Genomic DNA, 27,169 nt, shown 5'->3' on the forward strand with positions numbered 1-27,169 from the left:
TAAATATAATTCAGACTTTGCAAGAAACAGTCACTTGGGTGTGTAGTAGACAAGTCATCACTCTTCTCATGGAAAGTATCATGGCCATGGGAAAAAAAGCAAACATTTTGAATGAACATACCCTTTAGTCACACGTAAGCAAAGCTTGAACAAAATATTGATATCTCTAAAACTTGATCATATTTACAATACTTTCAAAGTAAATGGCTAGTATAATTTACGCTAAGCACAAAGATAGATGGATTTGTCTCATATTTTCTTGGATCTTTAAATAAATAATGTTTCCACAGATATGTTTTATTGCTATTGCAGAAACCCTATAAGTAACCTTTAAAAATAAAACCTTTAACTTCAAAAAACAGCAACATCTACAGAAAATGGAATAGCAAAAAATAAATAAAATAAAAAATAAGCCAAACTAAGCCACCTGTCAGTGTTGACCTGTCATTGAAATAAATATATATTAAAACAAACCGATGGCCTGCCCATGCAAATACACAATTGTCTTTACAATGTCAATGGTTCAATGTTCAACATCAACTCAAAACAAAATATAAGAAAGCAAACAGACAAACAAAAGACCCTTGACAATTTTGGGCTATGTGCAGTTTAAGAAAAGCATTCTCTTGGGTATATATTTATTTATAGCATTTTTTTCTTTGTAGCATTCTCCCCATTTCCATCAATACACGTTCAAAAGTCACCATGTTTCACTCGCACTTTTGTTTTTACTTTCTCTCTCTCTCTCTTTTTTTAATTATTTTTCAAAATATTTGAATTTATGTGAACGTAGAAGCGATGCAGCAACTGGGAGATCAGACCAGTATGGACACCATTTTTTTTTATCAGAAAATAAACACTTTTTTTCTGAGGAAGAAGGAGAGAAAAAAATAATAATACAAGTAGAAGTTAGAGGGCATCAAATGTGGATTAATGGCCTTGGATTAAGCCCCCTAAGCCCTGCAATTTGGGCTTTTTATTCAAGTAAGTTGCCCAGTAGACCAAGTTGAAGGTTCCAAAGAGCAAGGGGAAGGCTATTCTGGCGATCCTGTCGATCTTGCTGACGCTGTTGAAGGTCTTCTTGGCCTCTGGAGGCTTGGGTTTGGGTTCCTCCTTGGGCTCGGAGGAAGGGGGTGGAGGGGCGCTCTTGGCAATGGTGGCCAGTCCAGGATCTCTGGCGATGTTGGGGGCGAAGGCTGTAGCAGTGGCTGCTGGGTAGGCTGTCGTATTGTTCTTCTTCAGGAGGGATTCCTTCTTTTTCTTTTGCTGATATTTTGTTTTTTTTGTTTTTTTTAAATGGGGGTGGGGGTGGGAAAAGTAACATGGATAAAAAGTTCAGCATTTAGGCATCATCATCAAAGCTTGTGCTGAATTATGTAGCCTACTGTATACGAGTAGTGTGTGAAATGGTCAAGGTTAAGACGGTAAAAGAAAATGCTGATGTTTTTCTGACATCAATACTGCAGATTTGAGTTTACAAAGCAAACACTAAACATGGTGGCATTCAGCAGCTTTGTACTGTAATTGCACATTATCCATATGGATGGCAAAAAGGTGAAATATTCACTAATCCACAAAGCCAAGCATTTGCTCAAATCAAATCTTGGCCATTAATTCTTTGTTTAGCTGGAAACAAAGTTGTGTGTTGCTAACTGCAGTGTAGAGTCAAGCCGGCAGCCAGAGAAACAATAAACTATTAATGTTCACATCATGTCTCATGAATCTCATTTGCTGTGAGATGAGTAAACGACAACAAAATAATGTTTCCTGGTCTAGTTCCCTCAACAAGGAAAGAAGTGCTAACTGTCCTTGTCGGAGAGGGAATTACCTCTTTGAAATATATGGCTTCATTCTCATACACTAGTATTCTCCTACTTGTATAATTGAAATAAAGTGTAAAGTAAAACAATAAATACTGTACGTTTGGTCACTTTAAACTTATTGCAAGTCCAACAAATATGTAAAGATATGACCACTTTCAACCTATTGTCCCTATTTTGATCATGTCATCATGGGTGAAAATAGCAGATCTACAAGCTATTAGTCTTAACAACTTATTCGTCTTAACAAAGTACATAATATACTGTAGGGGCTTGAGGGGCTTCTATTGTTTGTACATAATTCATAATTGACAATTAACAGAGCTTGAAATACCTTCTCTGGCACTACACTTTTCCCATCCCAAGCATATCCCCTCTTGGTGAAGTAGTTGACTGTGGCGAACTCGATAAGTGCTGAGAAGACGAAGGCATAGCAGACGGCGATGAACCAATCCATGGCTGTGGCATAAGCCACTTTGGGCAGGGAGTTCCTGGCGCTGATACTGAGGGTGGTCATAGTCAGCACAGTGGTTACTCCTGTAGGAGACAAGAGTGAGAGACAGAATAGTAAGTAGCCTTGCAGAGCCATGAGGCCCATAGGGCAGGAGCCTATCTCCTGTTTCTGTAGCGTGAGGCAGCTTGATGTACAAGTACACCCCCTGGACATGACGCTAGTATGTCACAGGGACTTACCCCCAATCCAACCCTTGATGCTGAGTGTCAAGCAGGGAGGCAATGGGTCCCATTTTTAGAGTCTTTGGTATGACCCGGCCGGGGATTGAACCCCGACCTCCCAGTCTCAGGGCGGACACTCTAACCACAAGGCCACTGAGCTGAGAGACAGAATAATAGTGAGGTAATTGAAACTCTGGTCTTGGAAAGTTCAACATGTCTTTACATTTAGTGATACAATAAATGGTAAATGGTGCATTTATATAGCGCCTTTATCCAAGGCGCTTTACAGAGATTGTGCATTACATTCACCCATTCACACACACATTCATACACCAATGGCAGCGGAAACCATGCAAGGCACCAACCAGCACATCGGGAGCAATTAGGGGTTCAGTGTCTTGCTCAAGGACACTTCGACACTAACTCTGGGGGAGCCCGGGTTCGAACTGGCAACCTTACGGTTACCATCCAGCCACTCTACCCCTGAGCCACCGCCGCCCCTATAACACAATAATGACTTTAACGTGGCTATCCTCAGGAATCATTGGTTTGTAATTTGCCATTGTGGGTGCCATTCACAACACACACACACACACACACACACTTTATTGCCGGTTTGTACAATGCAGGAGGTTTGATGCAATATTTAATATTGAAATATTGTCTGTACTGTTGCTGTCTTGTTTGTGTTATACTGTAGGTAGGAAAACAGTGCCCTACAGGTAAAAAGCCTTGCCGAGCATGCTGAGATATATCCAGAATGGGAGTGTTCCGCCAAGAGGCAAACCTGTTCACTGTCACGTCATGTAACACATTGTGATAACCGCGTGAATCACATGAATTGGTACCAGGTCAATTAGCCATATGCTTAAAGCTGCAATCTGTAAGTTTTATGTTCTCGGTGGAGAGAGGTATAATTGCAAAATTGTAACACCCGGCATGGGAAAACAAACATCCACCGCTCATGCAAGAGGGAATACCCGTTTGGCATGGCAGATATTGGGCTTTCTACTGGTTACTTGTCAACCAGAAGGTGTCTGTACCTGACACCGGGGTGTTCTTTACTTCTTTTACACACATGGGGTAGTAGCTGAGCACAAGTGCTCTTTTTACGCAACGCCCTATATAGACACACTCAGCAGCAGATTTAACTCTGAAAAGCCCTGCCTTCCATTACCCCCCAAAACCGGGAGGCATCATCTTCCGTTCTTACCTCACGCTGTCACAAATAAAGTCTCTCTAGAAGCGTTTATATTCCAAACGAGATGCTTCCTGAAGTCAGAAATGAAGACAGAACATTGCCCTTTTGGTCAAAACCATGGAGAGCACCCTAGATTTAGAGTTATAAGCCATTCTAATCGGGCCGTAAACAAGGAAGTGAACGGCAGTGCACATGCACGAAACACAAGGAGTGCGCTGAAGAAGGAAAGGCCAACCAATCAATAAAGAATACCTGCTCAGACAATCAATGAATGACAAATTGACAATCAATAAATGCTCAGACAGTGACCTCGATCCTGTTTACACTATAACATTTGAAAGATCAGACCCAGACCCTTCCTCATTCCATGAGTCAGCCCCACTCCTAATCCAGACCAGTCATATGATCAAATCTTGACTACTGTAACTTGTGCTGTACTGGCCTCCCAGCATGTACACTTGAGCTCCTCCAAATGATCCAGAATGCCGCAGCACACTTGGTCTTCAACGAGCCAACATGTTCACATGTCTCCCCCCTTCTCCGCCCCCTGAATTGGCTCCCAGTCCACACAGAGGACAAAACACTGATGTTAGCGTTAGCCTACAAAGCAACCAACGGTATGGCACCCCCAATGTATATTCTAAGTCTGATCCAACCCTACAACCTCTCCCACTCACTCAGATCAGTAACACAGGGAAGCTGACTGAGTCTTTCCAAAAACATCCGGTATAACACTCCACATCCCAGACTCTTCTCCCGTCTGGCTCCCAAACTGTGGAACAAACTCCCCATTGCAGTTTCTGTAGAACTGCAGATTCACTACCAATCCGGCTTTGCAATTTTCAGACTCTACCTTAGCCCGTAGCACTTGACCTAGCCTTGACAACCATACAGTCTCATGCAAAGGTTAAAATGTAATTCAGATGGACAGATGCCAGGTTCATTTGTTGACCTGGCATCTGATGCTAGGTCCTTGGTTTACCTATGATCCTACCCTAGAGTATTGAGGCAATCCACTGTCTCTATGCATTATCTGTGTTTATCTTGGATTACTTTAAGTCACTCTGGATAAAGAGCGTCTGCTAAATGCCTAAATTGTAAATTAATGAATCCAGTTATCAAAGTTACTATATTTACCCAGGGTAACTGGACTAAGCATCAGATACTTGTTTACAGCCAGGCCCTGCTCATAGAACATTTCATGGTAGTGGCTCAATGCCTTGCTCAAGGGCACTTCAGCGGTGGTAATTTTAACGTGCCGGTCCGGGGATACGAACTGGCGACCTTCCGGTATCAAGACCGCTCCGCAAACCGTTCGGCCACCGCTGCCACTAGCTCACAATGCATCGTGTAAGTTGCAACACATTGTGAGCATGTACAGTAGATGGGCTATGTTTTGGCAAAGATATTTAGTGTTGAGCAAAAACAGTAGAGGTAGAGTTGAGCTTTGTACCCTCTTGGGCAATTATCCATGTCTGTTTTAATGGATGCAATTTACTCTTTATGCTGTCTCTTCATTTTTTCATCTAAAGGTCAAAATTGAAGGCCCTGTAGGCTACTTAATGCCATATTATCAACACAGCTGACTGGAGCTAATTTCCCAAGGTGAAAGTGCAAATGACACCTTTCTGAATTTTCTAAAACGTACTCAAACTCGGCAGCCTCCCTTCCCCAAGTGACTGTATTCAAATGGTGGTAATTTTGCTCATACCTTATACAGGTGCGGGATTTGCCCATTTGGGATTGAACGGGTGAAACGGATGAGGCATACTATCTCTTATGTGGACTCACAATATCCTGTGTAGGACTAGTAGCATGCCAAAGTTTGTGCTATTGCCATTGAGAATGCATACGGGGGGGACATATTTTGACAGCAGAAACTGCCTGTCATAATTTCTCCCCCTGTTCCCTATTCCAAAGCCCCCCCCAGGTACATTATATATTTAAACTATTTTCCGCAATGGCACACTTATTTTTTCAGTGGGTAGATCTTGTTGAGCTGGTCATTTTGAAAGTAGATCTCACGTCATAAATGTGTGGGCACCCCTGCTGTACACTCACTGTGTTACTGGTGCTCAACAAGACGCATTCCCAGGGATCCCAGAGGTTAATTTAGGGTAGCCTAAGGGATTTTGTTTTTTAAACACTATATCAATGAGGATTATCAGAATACTTAGTATTGTGATAATCCTCATTGATATAGTGTTTGTTCAGTAACGGGAGTCTTCCTGTCTCTCTAGCTCTTTAGTAAACAGAACTTGCATTTTCTTGCAACCCCCCCTGAACATTTATTTTCTGTTTATTAGTTAAAGAGCATGGATAGATAGGCCTATATATACTGTAGGGAGACCTATAACAAAGCCCTGAACAAACACTAATCATAACAGTGATTACAGAATCAGAATATAGTGATTTAACCTTTAAAAAAAAATGTTTTGTTTCGTCAGGCCTGCTCATTAGCGATGGCGGAGGTGAGAGGCTGTATGGGAAGAGAGAGGAAGCAGGTCAGAGCGTATCTAACGGTGCATTGCTCATCCACACGGACCGCTGCAGATGTTTACACACCAAACAACAACATCCGTCCTGCGGCAAACAACCCACAAACCCCTCTGCCTGGGCGCACAGAGCACAAACGGCTGGAACTAAGGAACAGCTGGCTCGAGCATTAATTATAAATTATGCGGAGGACGCGTCCATGCACGCACGTGGCATGCGTACGGCAGACACACACATACTGACACATTGATAGACTTCTGCAAGTATTGACTTACACTATTATGTGATCTATATGCCGGGAGTCAATCGATGGCGACCACAAGTTACTCAAGGGGGAGTTGTGGTTGCTATTTGAGCAGAGACGCACAGAGCAGTACCCTGGACAACTGACACAACCTTCATTCTTGGACCCACCGTTGTGGGATGTGGTCCGTTTTCATACCATCTGTTAGAAGTTCTAATATTCTCATTAATCACATGCTGTGGGCTGTGTTCTTAAGCATTTCCTAAAACCTTTGTATGGAATCATTTCTGCCCGCTGAAAACAACAGTATTTTTTTTTCTCCATTTCTTTTTTGTTTTTTAATTCATCTTTCCGCAGAGCCACTCTGTGGCTGAGAGCGTTGTTCTTATGACCACAACTTATTATTATTATAGGAAGAAAAGTATTTTGTTGGTCCAGACAAAGAAGCCTCTTTTAACCCCCTGGGCAAAAAAACAAACAAAAAAAAGATGGTAAGATGAAAGTGCACAGACCACATCATCTTCGATCCACGAAAGCAGCTGGCGGTGAATGATTACGTCAGTCCTGAAAATGTGACAGTTTGCCATCGAATTCATGAAATTGTTTTGTTCTTCCTCTGTTCTGATGAAGAGCTACTGAGCTAGAAATGAATCATGTGCGTTCCATCCTCCCTCGCACTCTCTCTTCACATGCATTTTGGCAGAACTGAGCACACTCCCCGTTACATGAGACATAATGGATTGATAATGCTCTCATTAGTTGGAGCCAAATAAATTATTCGTCATTAGCCATAATTGAGAAAGGTACCTGATGGATTTGTTGGATAACAGAGTGACAGGAACACAGTGTGTGTGGTTGTGTATTTATGCTGCTCATAATCAAGCAGGGCATGAGGTTTGCGATTTACAACTAAGTAGGTCAAGATTGTTATTTACTGGTGTCATTAAAAGCGGTCTATTTGGAGCTTTGCAAAACAGCTAATGGGCTCCGTTACCATTTTGACAGGAACACGGTGTTAGCATTCAATTCACTCTTTTTCTTTTCCAACCCTGTCCTAAAATGCGCACGCAATCACATAATGTTGTCTTATATCATGCAGACATGCATGTTTAGTATTTGGGTACTAGTACGGAGGCACTGCATCCTCACTGGCAGGTGAGCCAGTAGACAACATGTATGTGGGGAAACAAATTGGCATAATGACTACATTGGGGAGAAACATGGGTTTAAAAAATATGCCTTCTTGGCCAGGGGCCGGACCCACTTAAAAAATAAATGAAAATCTCAATGTGGTTTTATCCTAATTAAATAAAGGCTATAAAATAAAACCCAACAAAACAAAAAAACAAAAGCACGTCAGCATGTCATCCACCTCGCTCTTTCGTTTAAGCAGACAGTGTAGTGCAGCGACTGCACAAGTGCCACATTGTAGTTGTCATCTTTGGAAGCATCCCCGTGTTAAACACGAGCCTCGCGCTGCATGAATAAATGACTGCATTAGCGCAGGCAGGCAGGCAGTGCCTCGTTGTGCATCCCGTGTGATGGAAGGTGAAGGAGAATGCACACAAGATTAGTTCAGAGTGGGGAGCCAAGGTTCCCAGACTAGCCCCCCCACCGCCACCCCCATGGGCCACTCTTTTGCGACAAGGAGAGCTCAGCGGGAGCCGCTGGAACCGGAGCCATAGGGAGAAACACATCAAGCCACCACACGGTTCTGCACTGAGGAGCACCGCGGGGGCGCACGGTGCGGTGGGAGCCAAGATGGTGGCAGAGATGATGAACAAGCAGTATTGGAAGTCGCTGTTGCCAGCGTTGGCGGGGAGGACCGTTGTGATAAAGAGAGACGGTGTGGGTGGAGGGATATGTAAGCTCGTTTGGAGAGAGACGGGGGCGCTGTCATGAGGGGAGTGAAGGAAGAGATGGATGGAGGGACGGGGACGTCAATCTATCAGGTAATTTATTAGCCGCTAAAGCAGGTGGTTGTGAACCGGGGGAGGATGAAGACGAGACGAGCCAACGGATTCATATTCATATGTTATCACTGCATTAAATGCACGTTATCAACCGTTATCAAGGCGTTGGAATATGGCCAATATGGCCATATTCCAACTGCAATTGTTTTCAGTGATGGCGCTGGGCTGTGTTCACTTGGAGCGTGCGCAGGACGGTGCAGACATGTCGGGGGCATGGAAAATAGGGGGGACTAATATTTACTATTCTGTGCCTATCGGTATGCCACACGAACGGTGCTGAGTCGGCTCTGGTGGCCATCGCAACGCTCGGCACGGCGACGTGGCTCAAGGCCACCAGAGACGGCGCACCTCCGTCATGGTCATGGTCACAAAAAGCAAGCACTCCCTAACGTGTCAGTAGTTTCACTTCCGCGTTTCCTAGTACAGTATGTCTGATTATCACACATTGGCTCTATTCCAAGCTTCTGATCACGGACATATTCTTGATTATAGGCTGATAACATTCGAAGCGAGGGTGGACGAGCGAGCCTTCTCAAATTATTTCTGCTGGCCAGGCTCATATTTATTCTGCTGTGCAACGATGGCAAGCTCAGTTGTCATGGAAACAACTCCTCCAACTTATATTGGAGGAGTTAGAGAGAGAGAGAGAGAGAGAGAGAGAGAGAGAGATGCCAATAAAGCTCCTTTGAATTGAATTGAATTGAATTGAGAGAGAGAGGTGCTGATGCAAAAATTTGGGATGATGCAGTGTGAGAATTTCACTTAAAGCCATGAAGTTGGTTACTCTTTTTTGATTGATTGATTGAAATATTTATTAACAGTTTGCAGAATTACAGTACATTTCAAGCACAAACTCAATACAAAGACTCTTAACTGTGAGTGGACAACCCAATTAAGCATTACCAAGATGGTCCACCTTGTTCAATTCATCAAAACATTTAGAGACGTACAAATAGACACTTCTATATAGTCAAAGAACAGAACAGGAATTCATCATAAAGGGGATTCAGATTTTTACGGGGGCCAGTTTCGAATTGTAGGTGCCCTTTGAGAGCGGTTTTGAAGGAGTCAAGGGATTCGCATGTCTTAATGACTGTTGGTAGGGCGTTCCACATTTTGGTGGCATAAGAGCGAAAATAATTTAGTCCCTTGTTTGAATCTGGGTTGTACATGGTTCGTTGCACTCCCTCTGGTGTTGTGGGTGTGGACTTAACATTAAGGAAGTATCTAGACAGGTACATGGGTATCTTGGTGGTGTATCGAATCTTGTGGACCAGACCCATTGCAAGATGCTGTACTCTGTCGTCGACCCTAAGCCATTCCAGCCTGTCAAAGTGGGCAGGGGTGAGGTGGGTTTGGGGGGTGAGGCCAAGTAGGAGCCTGACCAGTTTGTTTTGGGATTTGCCATCCTGTGTGTGTGTGTGTGTGTGTGTGTGTGTGTGTGTGTGTGTGTGTGTGTGTGTGTGTGTGTGTGTGTGTGTGTGTGTGTGTGTGTGTGTGTGTGTGTGTGTGTGTGTGTGTGTGTGTGTGTGTGTGTGTGTGTGTGTGTGTGTGTGTGCCAAACATGTGTCCTTTCCATGGTGAGCCTCTTTAGGATAAATTTAGAGCAGAAGCAAGTTGATCCATTAGGACATATGGAGCTGGCTTTAAATGACTCCATTTGACATGTTGGGCTAATAGACTTGAGGGAGTCAGTTTGAAGGCTGTTAATGAATAAAGTCACTGATGTAGAAAGTTCTAACTGGATTAATAGTGGTGTAACTCAATTCTTCTGAGCCCCTTCCACTTGATTTAGCTCTGTGTGCACAAGCACTGACACTTGATTTATACCATACATATCTTTTAACAAGGTTTTTGCCTGTGTGTGCAGACTCACGCGCGTGCACTGGCATACACTCAAAATGCGCCAACGCGCACTCACACAACCTCACAGGGTGGTCGAAAGATGAACAAATGTCAAGATATAGAGAGGGATGGCACAGCTATAACTAAATTAGTGTTTTCCAATGATGAATGACAAGGTTAAAAGGGCTGAGCGCGCGTGTCCGTACTTCCCTCAAGGATAGTAGAATTTGAGAAATGGACAAAATTGTGAGGACAGGTTTCCTGGTCCTCACAAGGAAATGTTACTCTTATGGTTAAAAAAAAATGGGTTTCAGGTTGGAGTTATGGCTAGGATTGGGCATTTAGAAGTTCAGTTTTCAGTATGAGTTGGGGTTAGAATCATTCCTGATTTATGTCTTAGTTGCATGCGTAGTGTCACACACTGAAAATAGTACAAGCTAACAACATGATGCATGTGCTTGTAGATCGGCTACAGTTTGTTCAGTGTGTGACACTGGTGAGCAAACAAGCACAGCTCAGGATTTAGGGTTAAACATTTTCATGTCCTCAAGTATAGTAACACAAACGTGTTCATGTGTGTGTGTGTGTTTGGGGGTACTACCACTGCTGCTAGGTAAGCAGAACAAAATGGTCTGGATTCTGAACGAAAGGACACTATGTTTCTCTTGCATCTTTAGATATATCTGAAATACTGCATTGTGGCCTCTAAAATGACATTGCATTCACCTCAATGCTACTACTTTATGATCGACGACAGCTGCTTAAAGTTACAGCACCATCAGCATCTAATGTGTTATTCCACACAAAAGCAACTCAAACGTTCATCAACACCACAGATTGTTTGAGTAAGGTGCAGCACAGCGAGGACTGCACTCTCTCTATCTAGTCTAGATTTATTGATGGCACTGGTATTGTGCGTGTGCACAGTGATGCGTGCCACCATGCGTGTGTGTGTGTGTGTGTGTGTGTGTGTGTGTGTGTGTGTGTGTGTGTGTGTGTGTGTGTGTGTGTGTGTGTGTGTGTGTGTGTGTGTGTGTGTGTGTGTGTGTGTGTGTGTGTGTGTGTGTGTGTGTGTGTGTGCGCGCGCGCGCGCACAAAACCGTCAATCAGTCACTGATAATCATACCTCCTTGTCCTTGCTGTCCATCTATCAGGTTTCACCCTCTAGGCTAGTGATTCATTCATGTTATCACGAAAGCCTCTCTCTTTCTCTCTCTCTCTCTCTCTCTCTCTCTCTATCTCCTTCTGCCAACGGCAAACATTGAACCATATTACTTCTGATATGGCAGCTTCACTCTGGACCTTGTATGACAGAAAGACATGCATTGACAATTTGACATTGTCAACGATGGGAAGAATAGTGTGACTGTGTCGATACCGCTGAGAGAGTCGTGTTTCTGTTGGCTGCAGGGAAGCACACTCACATGTACACAGCAACTGTGCGCACGCACGCACGCACGCACACGCGCACACGCACACACACACACACACACACACTTTTTGCTAACGGCTGTGCCAACCTTGATGTCATCTCGCAATCGTAAACACATGGGCACCCACGTGGAGTTGAATATGTGCACATGCATGCAAAACATGAATACTGTAGCACGCACACACACACACACACACACACACACACACACACACACACACTCTTAACACACATGATGCTATTCCTTAATTAGCAGACGCACGAAACCACATCCAGAGACAACAAATACCCAGCCGACTGCTTTTAAGAAGAGCAGAGAGTAATGTTTTGATCATGCTCAGGGTAAGAGAAAGAGAGCACAAAGTAAAGGGGCTGATGCAAGTACACAAAAAAATCCATTAATTTTACTGTGAGAGTGTACAGTGTATGAGGGACCACAATATTATCACCATCACTGACTGATGTTGTTTTATTCTCTATTTTTATTTGGGACACAAACGTAGACAACTTTACCAACCGCTGTGTTTTTAAATTGCCTTATCCATCTACTGGGCTAGATTTCATGTTGGGGTCGGTGCTCCACAGGGGTATAATGTAATTCATACCGTGTTGCTTGTGCTGCATTTGATCATCTTAATGGGATTTCTGTGTCAGATTTGGACCATGTGGATATATGTTGGCAATGTACAAAGTAGGTCATGTATGTGCATAGCATGAACAATCTCATATTTCAGGAGGTGGAAGTTTATCATGGGCGCCAGTTGGCTCTTGCAAGAGGGAGGTTGAACACTACAAAATAAATCCCATTTTTGAGGCTAAATGAAGAAGCGTGCCCAAGCAGAAAAGTGGTATTTTCAAGGGTAATGAAGTTGAAACCTTTATGTTACGGCATTGCCTATATATCTAGCCTCAAAATGTTTTCAGATACATGTTTTTTAGTGTAGTGTTTAAGTTTATAGTTAAAGTTTCTAATACACCGTCCGGCCGTCATCTTGAATTAAATTCAGAACACATAGCAGCCCTGCAATGTCTCCATAATGCTAATCAGCTTTGTGTGGAGGAACATTGAGTTGAGTTATGGGAACATGATTCATGATTATTCAGGGGCTTGCTTATGTAATCACACACTGTCTGTTTGTCAGGAAGTAATCAAGATGGGACTTTTATCATATAAATACAATTTAAATTGGCTGTGGCATCTATTGTTAATTATATCTCCACAGATATGCTCTAAAAGTGTGAAGAACATATTTGTCAACTTCATAACGGAAGTCAAAGGTGCTCGCATGAGGCTGAAACTGTGACTAAATTTGGAGCTGACTGACTATAATTATGAAAGTATAAAAGAGTATGAGCACCTTGAAGTACTATAATGCTTTACGGAGTTCTTTACAGGTCCACCCAAACAGAAAATACTGTACCCGACAGTACCCACGACCCGTCCGGGTCCATGTTTTATCAAGGTCTCTCGGGTCCGGGTCGGTTCAAATTCTTTCACCTTCCAGATCCAGGGTCGGTTTACTTATAATTATGTGTAATACCCGAGTGGATCCGAGGAGACTCATACTCAGTGCTGATCAGAAGAGAAAAGCATGAAGTGTGGCGCAATGATTAGGCTGACCTGTAGGGTCAGATCAGCGTAAATAACTGTAAGCTATACGCATGCATGCCAGACTGCCAGCTGTCAGCTCAGCAACTTGGGAGAGCACATCAAACTATATCACCGTGGAAACAAAGGTGCACGCAAATGCAATTATTGTAGGCTGCTACTATAAGTGGCTCATAGATTACATTAAGGAGCAGCCCATACTGGCATGTCCTGGTATGAATGCCATTTTAATAGCAATTGGAATTATTGGGTTTGTCACTTTCATATAATACCCAACAGTCGGGGATTGGTTCTGTAATATCTCCGAAAAAATCGTCCGGATCTCAAATCAATTTTCACAGGTCAATCTATTCGGACCCGTTTCTCGATACGAATCAAATCATTTTAACGTATAAAATAGACGTCCACCGATGTCCCGCTATCTATTTGGGTAAGACTAACATCATCAGATGATTTCAAAGATCCACATTGGAGCAGCATCGGTAGCCTTTGTAGTACACGTGAAAACATTGTACAATTATTCAAGTTGTTCGGATCAGCATTCAAAAATCTCTGACAGATATTTAAAAGCTTGTTCTTTTGACCACTTTTTTGTTTTCCTTCTGTAGCACATCATTCTTTGAAATGTTTTTGTTTATAATGTCAAAGACCGTAATTGCCAGAGACACCAAGTTGTACAGCATGCTTCAGCAATATCAAGTGGCAGAGACAAATGCCTCTCACAAGTGCAGAAAGCATTGCTGCAGTGAGCAGCAGTTGTTTTTGACCTTACTTAAACTTGCAATTTCATGTGCAGCACTCTTTTCCCCCTGGGTTTGCATAACCGTGGTTGCTATTCACCCCGCGCGTTAGCATTGGATAGCGTTTCAGATCTGAGAAGATCACAAGGCTAATTGGCACTCGAGAGATCAGCTGCCACCCTTTTTTTTAGGTTCCAGAATATTTTCTCTCTGCAGCTTGAATATAATTACAAAGGTTACTGCCGTGTGTGTTTCTCAGCTCTGTTATACTGTGGCTATGGGCTCCTAAAGGTGGCCTTACACTAGCCGATAATCGGGCATTTTTGACGCTCAGGGGGTGCCCGACTCAATCGGGCACCCCCCGAGCGCGATCGGGATCGGCCCGATCAACATCAAGAATGTTTGATATTTGCTCGGCCCCGCTCCGATTATGTGTGGTGCTGTCAGATTTCAAATGCCCGATTATCGGCTAGTGTAAGGCCACCTTAAGTCTGAGAAAGGAGAGAGGCCGCACAGCTCGTAGTCACGATGCCATCAAAATCTTTATTTTTCCAACGTTTCGGCAACAAGTTGCCTTCTTCAGGGACTTATGGGCTCCTAAGTAACATAAGATAACATGTCTAGAATGAAAACCAGTAGAAATGGTTGCCATATGAACAAGCCCTTGCTGTAGGTGCTTTGATGCGATCTCAGGTCTTGATGAGGATACACATAGGATTGAAATGTCACATCCAATGGTTGAAAAGTCTGATATGCAGGCTTTTCTTTAATAATATGCAGTAGAATGACTGGTGCCCCGGGCCGCCGGCGTGGTGGTCCGGGCACCCTAGGCTGCAATGCCAGCCTGACGGCGTGTCACGAGTTTGAATCCCGATGACCTTTGCTGCATGTCACTCCCTATCTCCAAGCCCCCAGTGAGGCTCTCCAGCGTTGAAGCACTCGGTGGTTGGAGCGTGAACTGCAGGCGGACCCGTGGATTCATGATGAGGAAACCCTGTGCAGCTGGGCTTTAACATTGAGCGCTCGGTTGCACTTCCGCATTTACCAACCAAAATTTGTTTGGCAAATGCGGAAGTAGACGGTTCTTCCGGGTGCTTCAAAACTAGCCTGGCTAATAAGCCAGACTGAAATCACACTGTCGTGTGGTATTTGAGTCTGGAGATGCTGTGTATGGATCTTATTTCCCGGGGGGCGGGTTCAAACATTTTCTCTTTGACGCAATTGGTCAGAGCTACTGTCAGTCAAAGGTCTCAAGCATTTAACGTCACTGTACCAAACCCGCCCATATTGCATACCGTGTCCCGATTGGCCACACCAGTTCTCTGGTGTAGGAAATGGGCGTACAATTTAGCCTCTCCAGACCGTAATCCACCGGCAGGCAATTTTTTTTTTGCCAACGGCTGATTCGGTCTGGCTTATTAGCCAGGCTACTTCAAAACGCCACTGAGCAACTTCCACTGAAATGAATAGCGGGGGGCGGGGCTAACGCTCCGGTTCAGTCTCTATCCTTTTATTACTCTATGCCTATCTCTCTCCCTATTTCCTGTAAGTCTGTCCTACCAATAACTTTAACCACCTAAATAAATCTTAAAAAACAAATAATAATAATGGAGTGGTTTCCATGGACTTCATCATCTATGGCATATGACAAAATTGTTGGGCATGCAGCACGATCTGACCGCCATTGACATTATGAGATTTACAGTTGATTCAGAAAATCCTAAACATTATGGGAAAAATGGAGGTGCATTGAGGTAGCCTACTTTCTTTGCCTACTGGCAGCGTGAACAAGAAATGTGGCACTGATCGGTCCAGCAGTTTGGGAGATTCGCCCACGCACGCACGCACACACAGACCCTTTTCTAGACAGCCATACCACACCATAAAAACTCTAGTCTAGTCCCCAAGACCAGAGCTGAGATCCAGTCCATTACATCAGTACACAAATGTACACTGACCGCAATATATTCATACAATACTGTAGCTATAGCACCAAATTACAAAAGTACAGTACAACCAAAGTACAGTACAAGACCTTGGGAACTTGCATGACATAACAACGGCACATATTCCAGAGGAGAGTCTCAACTACATCACATAAAGCTTTGTCTCGGTCAGTAATGAGAGGATTAAAGTGGCAGCGTAGACCCTTCCTTGTCATGTACGTCTTTTTAATGAATCATTCACAGCGGCGTTGGCTTCGTATCCCCTTCGATCATCTCCTGTCTCCAATCATGCATACTAATCACATCAATGACCTACCTAGCATGTGTGCGCGCGTGTACACGCACATATTTATGCATGCATGCTTTTTAATGCGTATCTATCCGTGCATATCTGCGTGCGTATGTCTATGTGCGTGCCTAGTGTGTACTGTGCAAGCACGTGCGTGCTTTTAGTGTGTGTGTTTGCGTGTACAGCATTGCCATGCATGCTTTGCCGTGTGCATGTGATCATACAGTATGCGGTATGTGTGTGTTTGTGTGTCTATGCGTGTGTACTGTACGTGTGAGTGTGCACGTTCCCCCGTGCATGCACGCCTATGAGGCAGAACCAAAGTTGATGGCATAAGGGACACACATGCCCTAGATAATGGTTTCAATGGAATCTAGGCCATCCTCACTTCCCCTCTACACGTGAGGAGCTCCGCAGGTAGCCCACTACCATATGCACACGCCCGTTTTTTGGCTGCGTTATGTAACACCTCAGTGTAACAGACACGAACGCTGTCACACAAACAGAGCTACAGTACACGTACAGTCTTGCAATTCCATACATAGTACAACGCATGCTGAGATACATGCTAAATATGTGCTTGCATTTATCTTGCTCTCTCTCTCTCTCGTTCTCTCTCTCTCTCTCTCTCTCTGTCACACACACTCACATCATTAGCTTAAGGCAAGAATGAAATACTTGAAATCACCCTAAACACGCAAACGCATGCACATGCACACGTACACATGCACACACATTGCAGGGAACGGGATAAATAACTTGCAGGAGAATGAGGAAAATCAGTTGCCATAGTTATTAAGACTGTATTATTTAGTTTCTGGGAAAGCTCTTTAAGTACTCAGATATGGGAGACACTAACGACAGAGAGAGAGAGAGAGAGAGAGAGAGAGAGAGAGAGAGATGAGGTAACTCAAGGACATCGAGCCAACTGCTATGCTGCTGGAGAGCATGCTGCAGACAAGTGAGAGAGTGTTAGTTTTGGGCTGTGTTATGTAAGACCCCGCTGTGACAGACAGATAAACACGCACACGTGCGCGCGCGCACACACACACACACACACACACACACACACACACACACACACACACACACACACACACACACACACACACACACACACACACACACACACACACACACACACACTGGACATAGGGCATATATTTACCCATAGACACATATACGATACATGTGTAGAATGAGCAGAATGCGCATACGTAGTTGCATACACTGTAGACGTGCACACTTGTACTGTATGCCCTCCTCCTCGTGCACAGCTTCTGCACACAGATTCGGAGCACAAGTACATCTCCATTCATACTAAGCCACGTGCTTCACATTCCACTGCAGCCAGCCACAGCTCATTAGAGACTGTGTTCATCTCACTGCTGCAGAGACAGATCCGGAATGGAATGGAATGGAATGGAATGGGGCTATGTGAGATGCTACAGTCTGGGGGATATGTATACGTACAGTATATGCAAAAATGGAGACCTTGTGAGACCATTAAAATTGATTGATTGATTGATTGATTGCCTGCCAAGTTGAGATAAGAACAGTTTTGTTTTAACCTGATTTTTATATGGGGAAATGCATGTGGGGTCCTCCTGACAGAAATTAGGCTTCATGCAGCTGCTCACTGAGTAGTTGTTAAAGACGTAGTGAAATGAAACATATGTTTTTCACACTTTTAGACCATGTACGTGGTCATCATATGGTCATACCTAACAATGGATGCCAAAACAATGGGAACATTTTCGCTTTTGTGTATTTTTATATCAAAAGCCCATACAAATCTAATTTGAATGACTTCCTGTGAACGAAAATGTGATGCGTGATGACGTGTAGAGGTACACCATGAAGCTTGATTAAATTCACCTGTTTGATTCCCATATCTGCGCTTCCGTCCAAACACAGCTGCTACTGATTACAGAAATTCTCAGTTTTTTCAAGATGACATCCAGACAGTGTATTACTCGGTTTAAACTTCAGCAGCACACTAAAATATGTATCTGAAAACATTATAGGGTAGAATAATCCATGAGCTTTGCTGCCTGTTGTTCTGTGACTTTGTTTACAAACAGATCTGCATAGTGTGTGCGTGCGTCACACACGCAGCAGTGCTCCGTCCAATAGCCTGGAGGGATGAACGTTCTGATTGGTTCAAAATCAGTGAGCTTGCCTTTTCAGGGTGAAACGTGAAAATAAAATGCCCATTGCACCACTCCTTTAAACTTGCTTAGTTCACCACTGTTACCTTTCAATATGTATTACTAGCGAGAGCTAGCAGACAGATATTGACAGGTCGACTGACTCATGAAATCTTGCAGTTTGTGACGTGTGTGTTGTTCTCCTTACGTTCTTTTTTTCCCCTCCCCCCTCATTTTGCATTACTTGTGCTACGCAAAGCACTCGCTAGGATGAACCTGTGATAAATTGGTTCGTTCAAAAGTGCTTTGTGCACAAATCCCGAGTTGCGTTGACTAGACCGGTATGACTCACCGAACACAGTCCTGGCGGGAACAGACTCTCTGTTGAGCCAGAAGGAGACCTGGGAGAGGATGACCGTCATGATGCAGGGCAGGTAGGTCTGGATCACAAAGTAGCCGATCTTCCTCTTTAGGTGGAAGTGGGTGGTCATCACCACGTATTCTCCTGTGGCCAGCACACAACGGAGAGACAGTTAGCACAAGTGCAGGGATCCTGACAAAACGATGGTGTCAACTTATACAGTAAATCGCAGGAAAACTATTCTGACCCAGAGCACTCCAATGCAAATTTGACAGCAGTTCGCCGACATTCTGGGCATTGTTATCGACCCACACCAAATTTAAAGCCCTGTTAGGGAGTAAAAAAAAATATATATATATATATATATATAGATATACTGTATGGTGGCTTATCTATCTCAGTGGCAGTTTACCTCCACAGTGTTCTTTAAATGGTGCTTTTTGGGCTGTGCTGTCAAACCACAACAACATACAGTGCATGGGACATCTATCTGTCGCTGGTCTGGAGTGCTTTTGCTGAAGGTTTATGGGTTTTCAGGCTGCCATTTTATTACAACAAAGATTTATTGGTGTTGTTATGAGAGTCATTCATCAACTAACTCGATAACCAAGCCTAACCCAATTCATCAATGCGTTCAGAGCCAGAGAGTGGGGGAGGGGAGAGGGAGGCGGAGACAGTGGGGAAGGAGTAGTTGTAACATCAATAGAAATTAATTAGGTTGTAATAAATAGGCAGCATTTATGTTTGAGGGAATCAATGCACTCTTAGTTGATAGGGACGAAAAATTAATTAAATTTGTTTTGATAAATCAATTTAGGCACTGAATCAGCTTATGGAATTTGCTACTGTATGTACTGGCACTTGGGAGCATGTTGCCAATAAAAAGCCTTGTATTTGTGAGTTTGCGTGCATGCGCGCGTATGTGCGCGCATGCGTGTGTGCGTGAGTGTGTGCGTGTGCGTGAGTGTCAATTTCAAGTATATCTTAGCTTGAGCTTGAGATAACTTCAGCTAATGTCACCACAAATGGGCCAAATTCCGTCACCATTTTTTCCCGGCATCAATAGCCAAGAGTGCAGGAGAGGAAAAAGGACCACTTGTAGTGGCCTGTGGGGACGATGATGAATCTGGGACATGTTAGTAAAAGCTGTAAGGCGCCTTTGACAATGCAGAAGAGATGTGATGCAGCTGTCCAAAAGTACAGCTGGAGTAAATGAGCTGCTAGTGGCTTTGTGTTGGTGCAGGCTGAGCAGCGATAGGCTGGAGGCTGTCAACTGAGCGGACGACGGCTCTGTCCTCAGTTTTTGGCTTGAGGTGAGCAGGCGGGAAATTAGCAAATTTCTTCCGAAAGCTACAACATGTGTGCAGTCAGTGTGCACAATGATGTGAGCACTCTAATCAAGAGATTGATTGTCTGACTGCCACTATTAAATCCAGTAGACACATCAGTGAAATTACAAAATTGCCAAGAAGATTAGTTCAGCCCTGAAACCTACCTGTGCTGGACTGGACCACGCCGGAATCCACATGTTGTCCCATGAGATCGTACTGGTTCAGTCTGGACCCATCCTCGGCCACCACCACAGACTGGGCAGCACCTCTGGTCCACACATAAACAACCTCTGCACGGGTGTAGGCATCTGACGGGCGTAGATAAACAAAAAGAGAATTTTGTTATTGTATACAATTATTGCACTTATACTGTAGAGTTGTGTAGTCTCTGTGCTACCTTGTGGCAGACACTTTGATTTGCATGAGATATCAGGGAAACGGCAAACCCTCAAGCCATCTCATGTCGCCTCATCTTTTTATTTTGTCTCCTTCCATTATTGTATCTCATCTTATCTTGAGTCCCTTCTTCTCATCTTGTCAAATCATTCTTTTGTGTTCTCCACTCATATCTCCTCAGTTTTATTTGACTTCTTCCATTTTGTTCTCATCTGATCTCATCTCACCTCGTGACATGGTTTACTCAATTCACAAATTATTTTGTTGTTTGTTTTGTAGCCAATTATTTTTTACCCCCATTTTCTCCTCAATTTAGCCATTATGCCAATAATATTGATTCCTTCCCACACACATTTCTGTGTTGTCACTGCTGTTGTATCCTCGCCTGCCAGCCCCCACCGGGAGGACGTAGAGCTTTCTTCCTACTCCTCCCACCCACTGACAGGTGCCGCCCCAGAGCGTAGGAGTACGCAGTGACCATATAGTGAGGGAGCTTAGGGCCATATTTTAGAGAAATGTGGAGACGGCTGACAAAAGCACCACATCTTTTCTACATGCTCTCCATCACCGTACCTTTCATTTTGGAAGGGGAGCCACGTCCAATTCAGTAGCTTAATGCCAGTTATCGCCAGCTATATGTGATCATACCATTAACGACCTATATAAGGCAACATTTTCAAAATTTAATTATGCTTTAAGTAGCATGTGACGTGTCAAACTAGGGGTTTTTCATGATTCTGGATCCATTCCAAGCATTAGTTTTGCACGAAAAACATTCCTTGGGTTACATTCTACCATAGCCAGTCCCAAATGGGCCCACATGTGATGACCTCATCACATTTGTGATGAAGGCTATGGCTGTTTTTAGCCGAAGGATTGTTTTTCTTGCAAAACTATATGCTTGCAATGGATTCCGAATCATGAAAAACCCCTATTTTGACACGTCACATGCTACTTCAAGCATAATAATATTTTGGATTTTTTGCCTTATACAGGTTGTTAATGTTATGGTCACATATAACTGGCGATAACTGGCATTAAACTACTGAATTGGACGTGGCCCCTCTTCCAAAATGAAACGTATGGTGATGGAGAGCATGTGGAAAACAAATTGGCAGTTTTGTCAGCCACGTCCACATTTTTTTGCTAACCTCCCTCACTACCAATATCACCCTCCCCCGACCACTGGCCAATTGTGTTTGCATAGACGCCTGACATAGTCGGTTGCACCACTGTGGATTCGAACCCACAACCTCCACGGTGGTGGCCAGGGACCTTTCCACGCGCCACCCGAGTGCCAATTCTCAACTCACCTTATGATCTTTTGTCTTGGCTCATCTAGGCAAACCTCATTATCTCCTCTGATCCCATCTCAGACCACCGGCTCAAACCTCATATCTACAACAGGTAGACCCTAAACCATGACATTAACCTTAAAACAGCATAGTCAGACAAGTCCTTCTCCCCAGCGAGCGACCTGTCAAAACTGCAGTGTGACTGTAGCACTGCAGAGGCAAGGATGGGTCGACTGCAGACTGCAGCAGGAGAAAGATTTACGCACCGAGGTCTGTTTAAGATGACGGGGTTGAAAGCTTGTTCTTAATATTCACGCTGTGCTGTTTATTTATTTATTTATTTAAACAGAACCGAGCAGACGCATTGCTCACCCCTCTCTCTCAATCTCTTTTACTTCACTTCCTCCCTTTTCTCCTGCATGTGTGTCTCCTTCTACTTCACTCTCCCTTTACGCCCTAGCTGTCCCCCACCCACTTCCCTCTCTAATTTCTCACTAAGCTCCCTCGCTCTCCGCACCGTTCTGCCTTCTCAAGGATGATTTGGGGTCAGGCTAGCTGGCAGCGGTGAGCAGCTGGCGCAAAGCTCTGGAAATATGACAGAGAGCGCTACCTAGGATAAACACAGGTCTGTGCACTGCGCGCCATGGCAGGGTCTTACAGGGCCTGCCGGAGGGGGACTGGGGGGGGGGGGGGGGGGGGTCTAGGTGGACGTCTAGGTGGACAGGTCCTCTGTAGGCCAGTCAATCTAAGCTAAAAAGGGGCGTGACCCAAAATAAATATTCAAAATTGATTATATTGAAAATACATGTTCAAAATAGAGTATTATATGAATCATGGTAAATGCAGGGGTTGAAAGTTGGAGTACCATTAAAAACCTATAGGCCCCTGAGGCAAAAATAAATCTAATTTTAATTATGCTTTAAGAAGCATGTAATGTGTCGAACTAGGGGTTTTTCATGATTCTGAATCTGTTCCAATCTGTTCATTGGGCTAAATTAGGCCATAGCCACTAATGCCACACACATGCTTCTTAAAGCAGAGATTTGTTTTGCCTTCAGGTAGTCTCTGAGATTTTTGACATGGAGAAGATGACAGCTAACTTGAGAATGAAGAGAGTCTTTTGAAAACAAGTGGGGAAAATGGTTATAGCAACAAGAGGTCTGAGCAACAAGAGGGCTAGGAAGTAGGAACCTGGATGGTTTTTCAAATATAAAAAATGCTTGCACTTTGTGATTCTTAAACCTTTTATATGTATGTATGTGTGTATATATGTATGGGTGTGTACATATCAGACATATGTATGTATACTATATGCATTTTTTTCTTTTTCTTTTCTCCAGAAATATACTGTCTGGGTGTAGTCTACTATTATAAGAGCATGTCTTCTATTTTGTTTCATGATTCACAAGATGGCAAGTTTGGCAACATATACTGTGATGTCCTTTTGTTTATTTGTTTGTTCTTTGTGTGTTTTTGTTTTGTTTTTGATTGTTCTTGAAAAATGAATACAATTTAAGTTGGAAAAAAAAACAAGATTTGTTTTGCCTTATAGGTTTTTGAGTGGTGCAACCACTCCTATAGACAGCTATGTGTGTGGCTGTGTTCCTGGGTCTGTCCCTGTGTCCCTGGGTCTGTCCCTGTGTCCTTGGGTCTGTAGCGGAAATAGCGTTTGTTCACCACCAAGTGTCACAGGGCAGGGAGGAGGGCCAGTACAGTACAGTACAGTACAGTACAGTACAGTACAGTACAGTACAGTACAGTACAGTACAGTACAGTACAGCACGAGTTACCAGCTGGGGTCGGGCTTCTAGTCTGTTCGGGTTGGCAACAGTGTGGTCAAGGGAGTGTGTGTGTGTGTGTGTGTGTGTGTGTGTGTGTGTGTGTGTGTGCGTGTGCGTGCAAGCAGGACACTCACAGCTGCCAAACTTTAGTGGACATGCATGGGCATCCATGGGGAAGTCTTCCAGGTGCATTGGACACTCTGCCCTCACTGTCAGCCTGCGGAGAGAGAGAGAAGACAGATTCAATATGGAGACGGATGGAGAAATCGATGTAGTGTGGCAGAACCAAGGAGGCTTACAGCACGGAGGGGGCGGTGTAGCTGATGGAGGGGGGGGGTTGACATAACAAGCCACTGAGACATAAAGCAACACATGGCGCCTTCTCTGCCAGCCTCTGATTTGTGCTTCTCCACCCCTTCCCGCTCACTGTGCAAACCGGAGCGTCACACCATCCATGACGCCCTAATCTCTTCGACCGGGCCCTCATCTCTCTCATCTGTGACAGCAAAACAGCTCCCCCCCCCCCCCCCCCCAACAAACCCCCCTCCTCCACTGACAGAAAATAATGATAAAAAAAATGAAAGAGGTTTTATAACCAGGCCCCCTGTGCTCCAGCTCTTGCTGTGTAGTGAATATATGGGGCTTCGCTTCGCGTCATCTTAAGGCTCTTAGTATTTACGGCCTTAAGATGTACAAGCTCCACAGGGCCGAGGTACCACGTGCAGTCGTCCTCTCTCTCAGCACCTCATCATAGTGCTGCCTACTGTCACAAACTGTTCCCATGGTGATAAATCATGACGGGGAGAAACGTTTTACTTTTCTGGAAAACTGATAACTTTGGTCGATCGGCACTGGAAAACATAAATAGTGTACGTTAAGTTGTAAACTACTGGCAATCTGTAAAACCAAATGACAAATGGCTTTTATATGATAGGTACTGGCTTTTTTATTTCTTTCTTGCACTCTCTTGGTTCTCCAACAGCCTCGATGTCACTAAAAACCAAGCTTGGACCTCCCTAAACAAACATGATTCTACTACTAGTCTGCTTTAAGCCTCCGAATTCCACACCCACAGCCACAAGGGAGCAATCACAACCTCGCTGGCCTGGTAACCCCAAGATTATACTCTGTCACCACAATGTGGAATTCCCAGACATCATCCATTAGGTTGTGAATCACTGGTTTCTTTCAAAACTTTAATCAAAAGGGTGCACAGCACACCGGTCCTTGTGAGGTGCCAGCCAATGGGAAAGATACTGAATGAAAAAAAGGTATAGCCGCAAACTCGTACTGTAGCTGCCAATGCCACACTTTTATTGAGGACACAGAATATTGTGTCCTCAATAAAAGTGTGGCTTTGGCAGCTACGAGTGTGTGGCTATTCTTTCAAAACTGGCCTGATAAAACTATCAACAGACCAGAAGGGGAGGTAGTTTTTAATTCCATTCAAAAGGAGTCGTCATTTACTGCCGCTGGTTTTCCTTTTTTCCTTAGAACATAAGGTTGTTTTTATTTGTTGATGATGTATTTTATGCTATGTTGATGAATTGAATACATAGGACCGTGGATAGAAGATCAATCGGCGAGGCAGTATACCTCATGGTGTAGAGCAGCGTGCCTTCCTCTGTGATGCGTAGCAGCTTGTTAGGCATGGTCATGTTGTGGGCCACAGACTTCTTGCCATTGTGGAAGAAGGTGTCCGGTGTCCAGATTTTGCTGGCCATCAGGTTGTTGAGACGCAGCACTGCCATGGGCCCCTTAAACTTTAGCCTCTCGTCCTTCCAGCTCTGTCTGAAGAACACATCGATTGTGTACTCCTGTCGGGTGAGGGAAGAGGTGCAGCGGAAAGAACAGACAGACAGGGAGAATAATGAGGCACAGGGTGTGAGAGGCTAAAGGACACGGCCGGTGTCAGAACTCTGATCCTTGGCAGCTGGTTGTGTGCCATGGTCAGCCTGCATATATAGCGGGAATGCTGAGCAAAGCCTGATTTATACTTCATCGTACGACTGAGCCACGCAGCGAAAATAGCCGGCACGTGACTCAAAACGAGCTCAACTTGCACCGCGTTTTGAGCTTGCTGATCGGCTATTTTCAGTGTGCGATGCCATCACGCGATGGAGTATAACTTCAGCAAAAGGGAGAGAGGGAGTGAGAGGCAAACGGCAAAGCCAGATGTCCGAACTTCCCATCCTTGCAGTTGGGTGTGAGATGCAAAAGGCAAAGCCAGATGTCAGACCTCCTTGCAGCTGGTTATCTGCCATAGAGTTAGCCTCGTGAGGATGCCGAGTAATGCAACCTCTTCTTCTAACTTATATACTATGTTGTTGTTTTTTTCTCTTGTCACTCTGGCTTCCATATGGTAGCGATGGCCTAGTTTCCATGCTGGTTACTGTCTACTCACATTAGGAGCTTTGACAAAGGAACGGCTTTTCCAATGCAATGGAGGCTGTGTGTCATTGTGGGGGAAAAAACACTTTACTATTAGCGTGGTAATTTTCTATGTATGTTTCATAGTTAAATGCGGTTGTGGTTTTCATGTATTTATTTCCTAGATACAATTACACAGTTAATCTGTAAAAGAAGATTTTTTTTTTTACAAATTGGGACATTTAATTAACAAATACCCCTGGAGAACTAATAGATGCCTGGCCACTTTGATTCGAAAGCTGAATGCCACAAATGATCATTGTTGCTTTTTATTTATTTTTAGGTATGAATCAGAGCTCAGTGATCTGTACTGACAGTCTGACACAAAAGCACAGCCCCGAGCTTAATTTATACTCCACTGCATGATGGCGTCGCTTGCTGAAAATAACAACAACGTTGAAAGTCAGTGTGCGCTTGAAAACCAGTTCTTTGCAAAAAAAGTAGGGGGACATTTCTTTTTGAAGCCCACTAATGATCGTCGCGGAGAGAAGATCTTAATGCTTCCACAGTCCACACCATTGCCTGCGCAATGAGAGCCATGCAGAGAAAATTACAGTGTGGTCTGTTATTTTATTTAGCTTTATTTTTTTCCCCCTTCCGTTTCCTACCCACATGAGATAATTAGTGAGAACTGAAACAGAGCTTCAAGGTAGGCCTTATAGAATAACTGGAGTGGGAGTCAGAATTACCTAGTTAGAGAGAACTCTCTTCCTCTTGGCTTAACGCAAGGGCAAAATTCTTCAGGCCCCTATACTATGCCAGCTGATGCAATTAACTGAGATTATGTCAGTACGGTCCAAATGCTTCAACTGAGAGCAATGAGAGTCTCTCCTTCTTCTTTAAACGTGGAGTGGCAGAGAAGCAATCACACTTTAGACAAGTGGGTTTCTTACGTACATGCACGGTGCAAAGATTAGAGCATTGATTCAGGACACATCTGTGTGAATAGCTCAGTCAGGCAATACAATTATTTAAACAGGGCAATCAATTTTACCACCGTCAATAGCCTTTCTTATTTTGATAATGCTAGTAATAGTATTTATTTTCCCAATGATACAGTGATAATCATTCATGGCATATAGCACTGATAATTACATTTATACAGGAGTCAAGATGTCCTTCTCTGTGTCTATTTATTGTCACGGACCCCCCAAC

At 43.9% G+C, this 27,169-nt stretch overlaps 1 protein-coding gene across 1 annotated transcript in view; it reads right to left on the reverse strand.

Annotated features, from left to right (window-relative positions):
* Window positions 1–920: 920 nt before the first annotated feature.
* Window positions 921–27,169, reverse strand: part of gabra1 (gamma-aminobutyric acid type A receptor subunit alpha1) — a 35,265-nt gene continuing 9,016 nt past the window's right edge. The window contains exons 4-9 of the mRNA XM_079508471.1: window positions 25,181–25,401; window positions 23,719–23,801; window positions 20,277–20,420; window positions 18,773–18,925; window positions 2,155–2,357; window positions 921–1,263 (exon numbers count right to left, since the gene is read on the reverse strand). Of these exons, the coding sequence (XP_079364597.1) occupies window positions 931–1,263; window positions 2,155–2,357; window positions 18,773–18,925; window positions 20,277–20,420; window positions 23,719–23,801; window positions 25,181–25,401 (1,137 nt within the window). The 3' untranslated portion in view covers window positions 921–930. The remainder of the gene's footprint in view (window positions 1,264–2,154; window positions 2,358–18,772; window positions 18,926–20,276; window positions 20,421–23,718; window positions 23,802–25,180; window positions 25,402–27,169) is intronic.

The sequence above is a fragment of the Electrona antarctica genome (genome assembly GCF_951216825.1).
Source record: "Electrona antarctica genome assembly, chromosome: 8".
Taxonomy (NCBI): domain Eukaryota; kingdom Metazoa; phylum Chordata; class Actinopteri; order Myctophiformes; family Myctophidae; genus Electrona; species Electrona antarctica.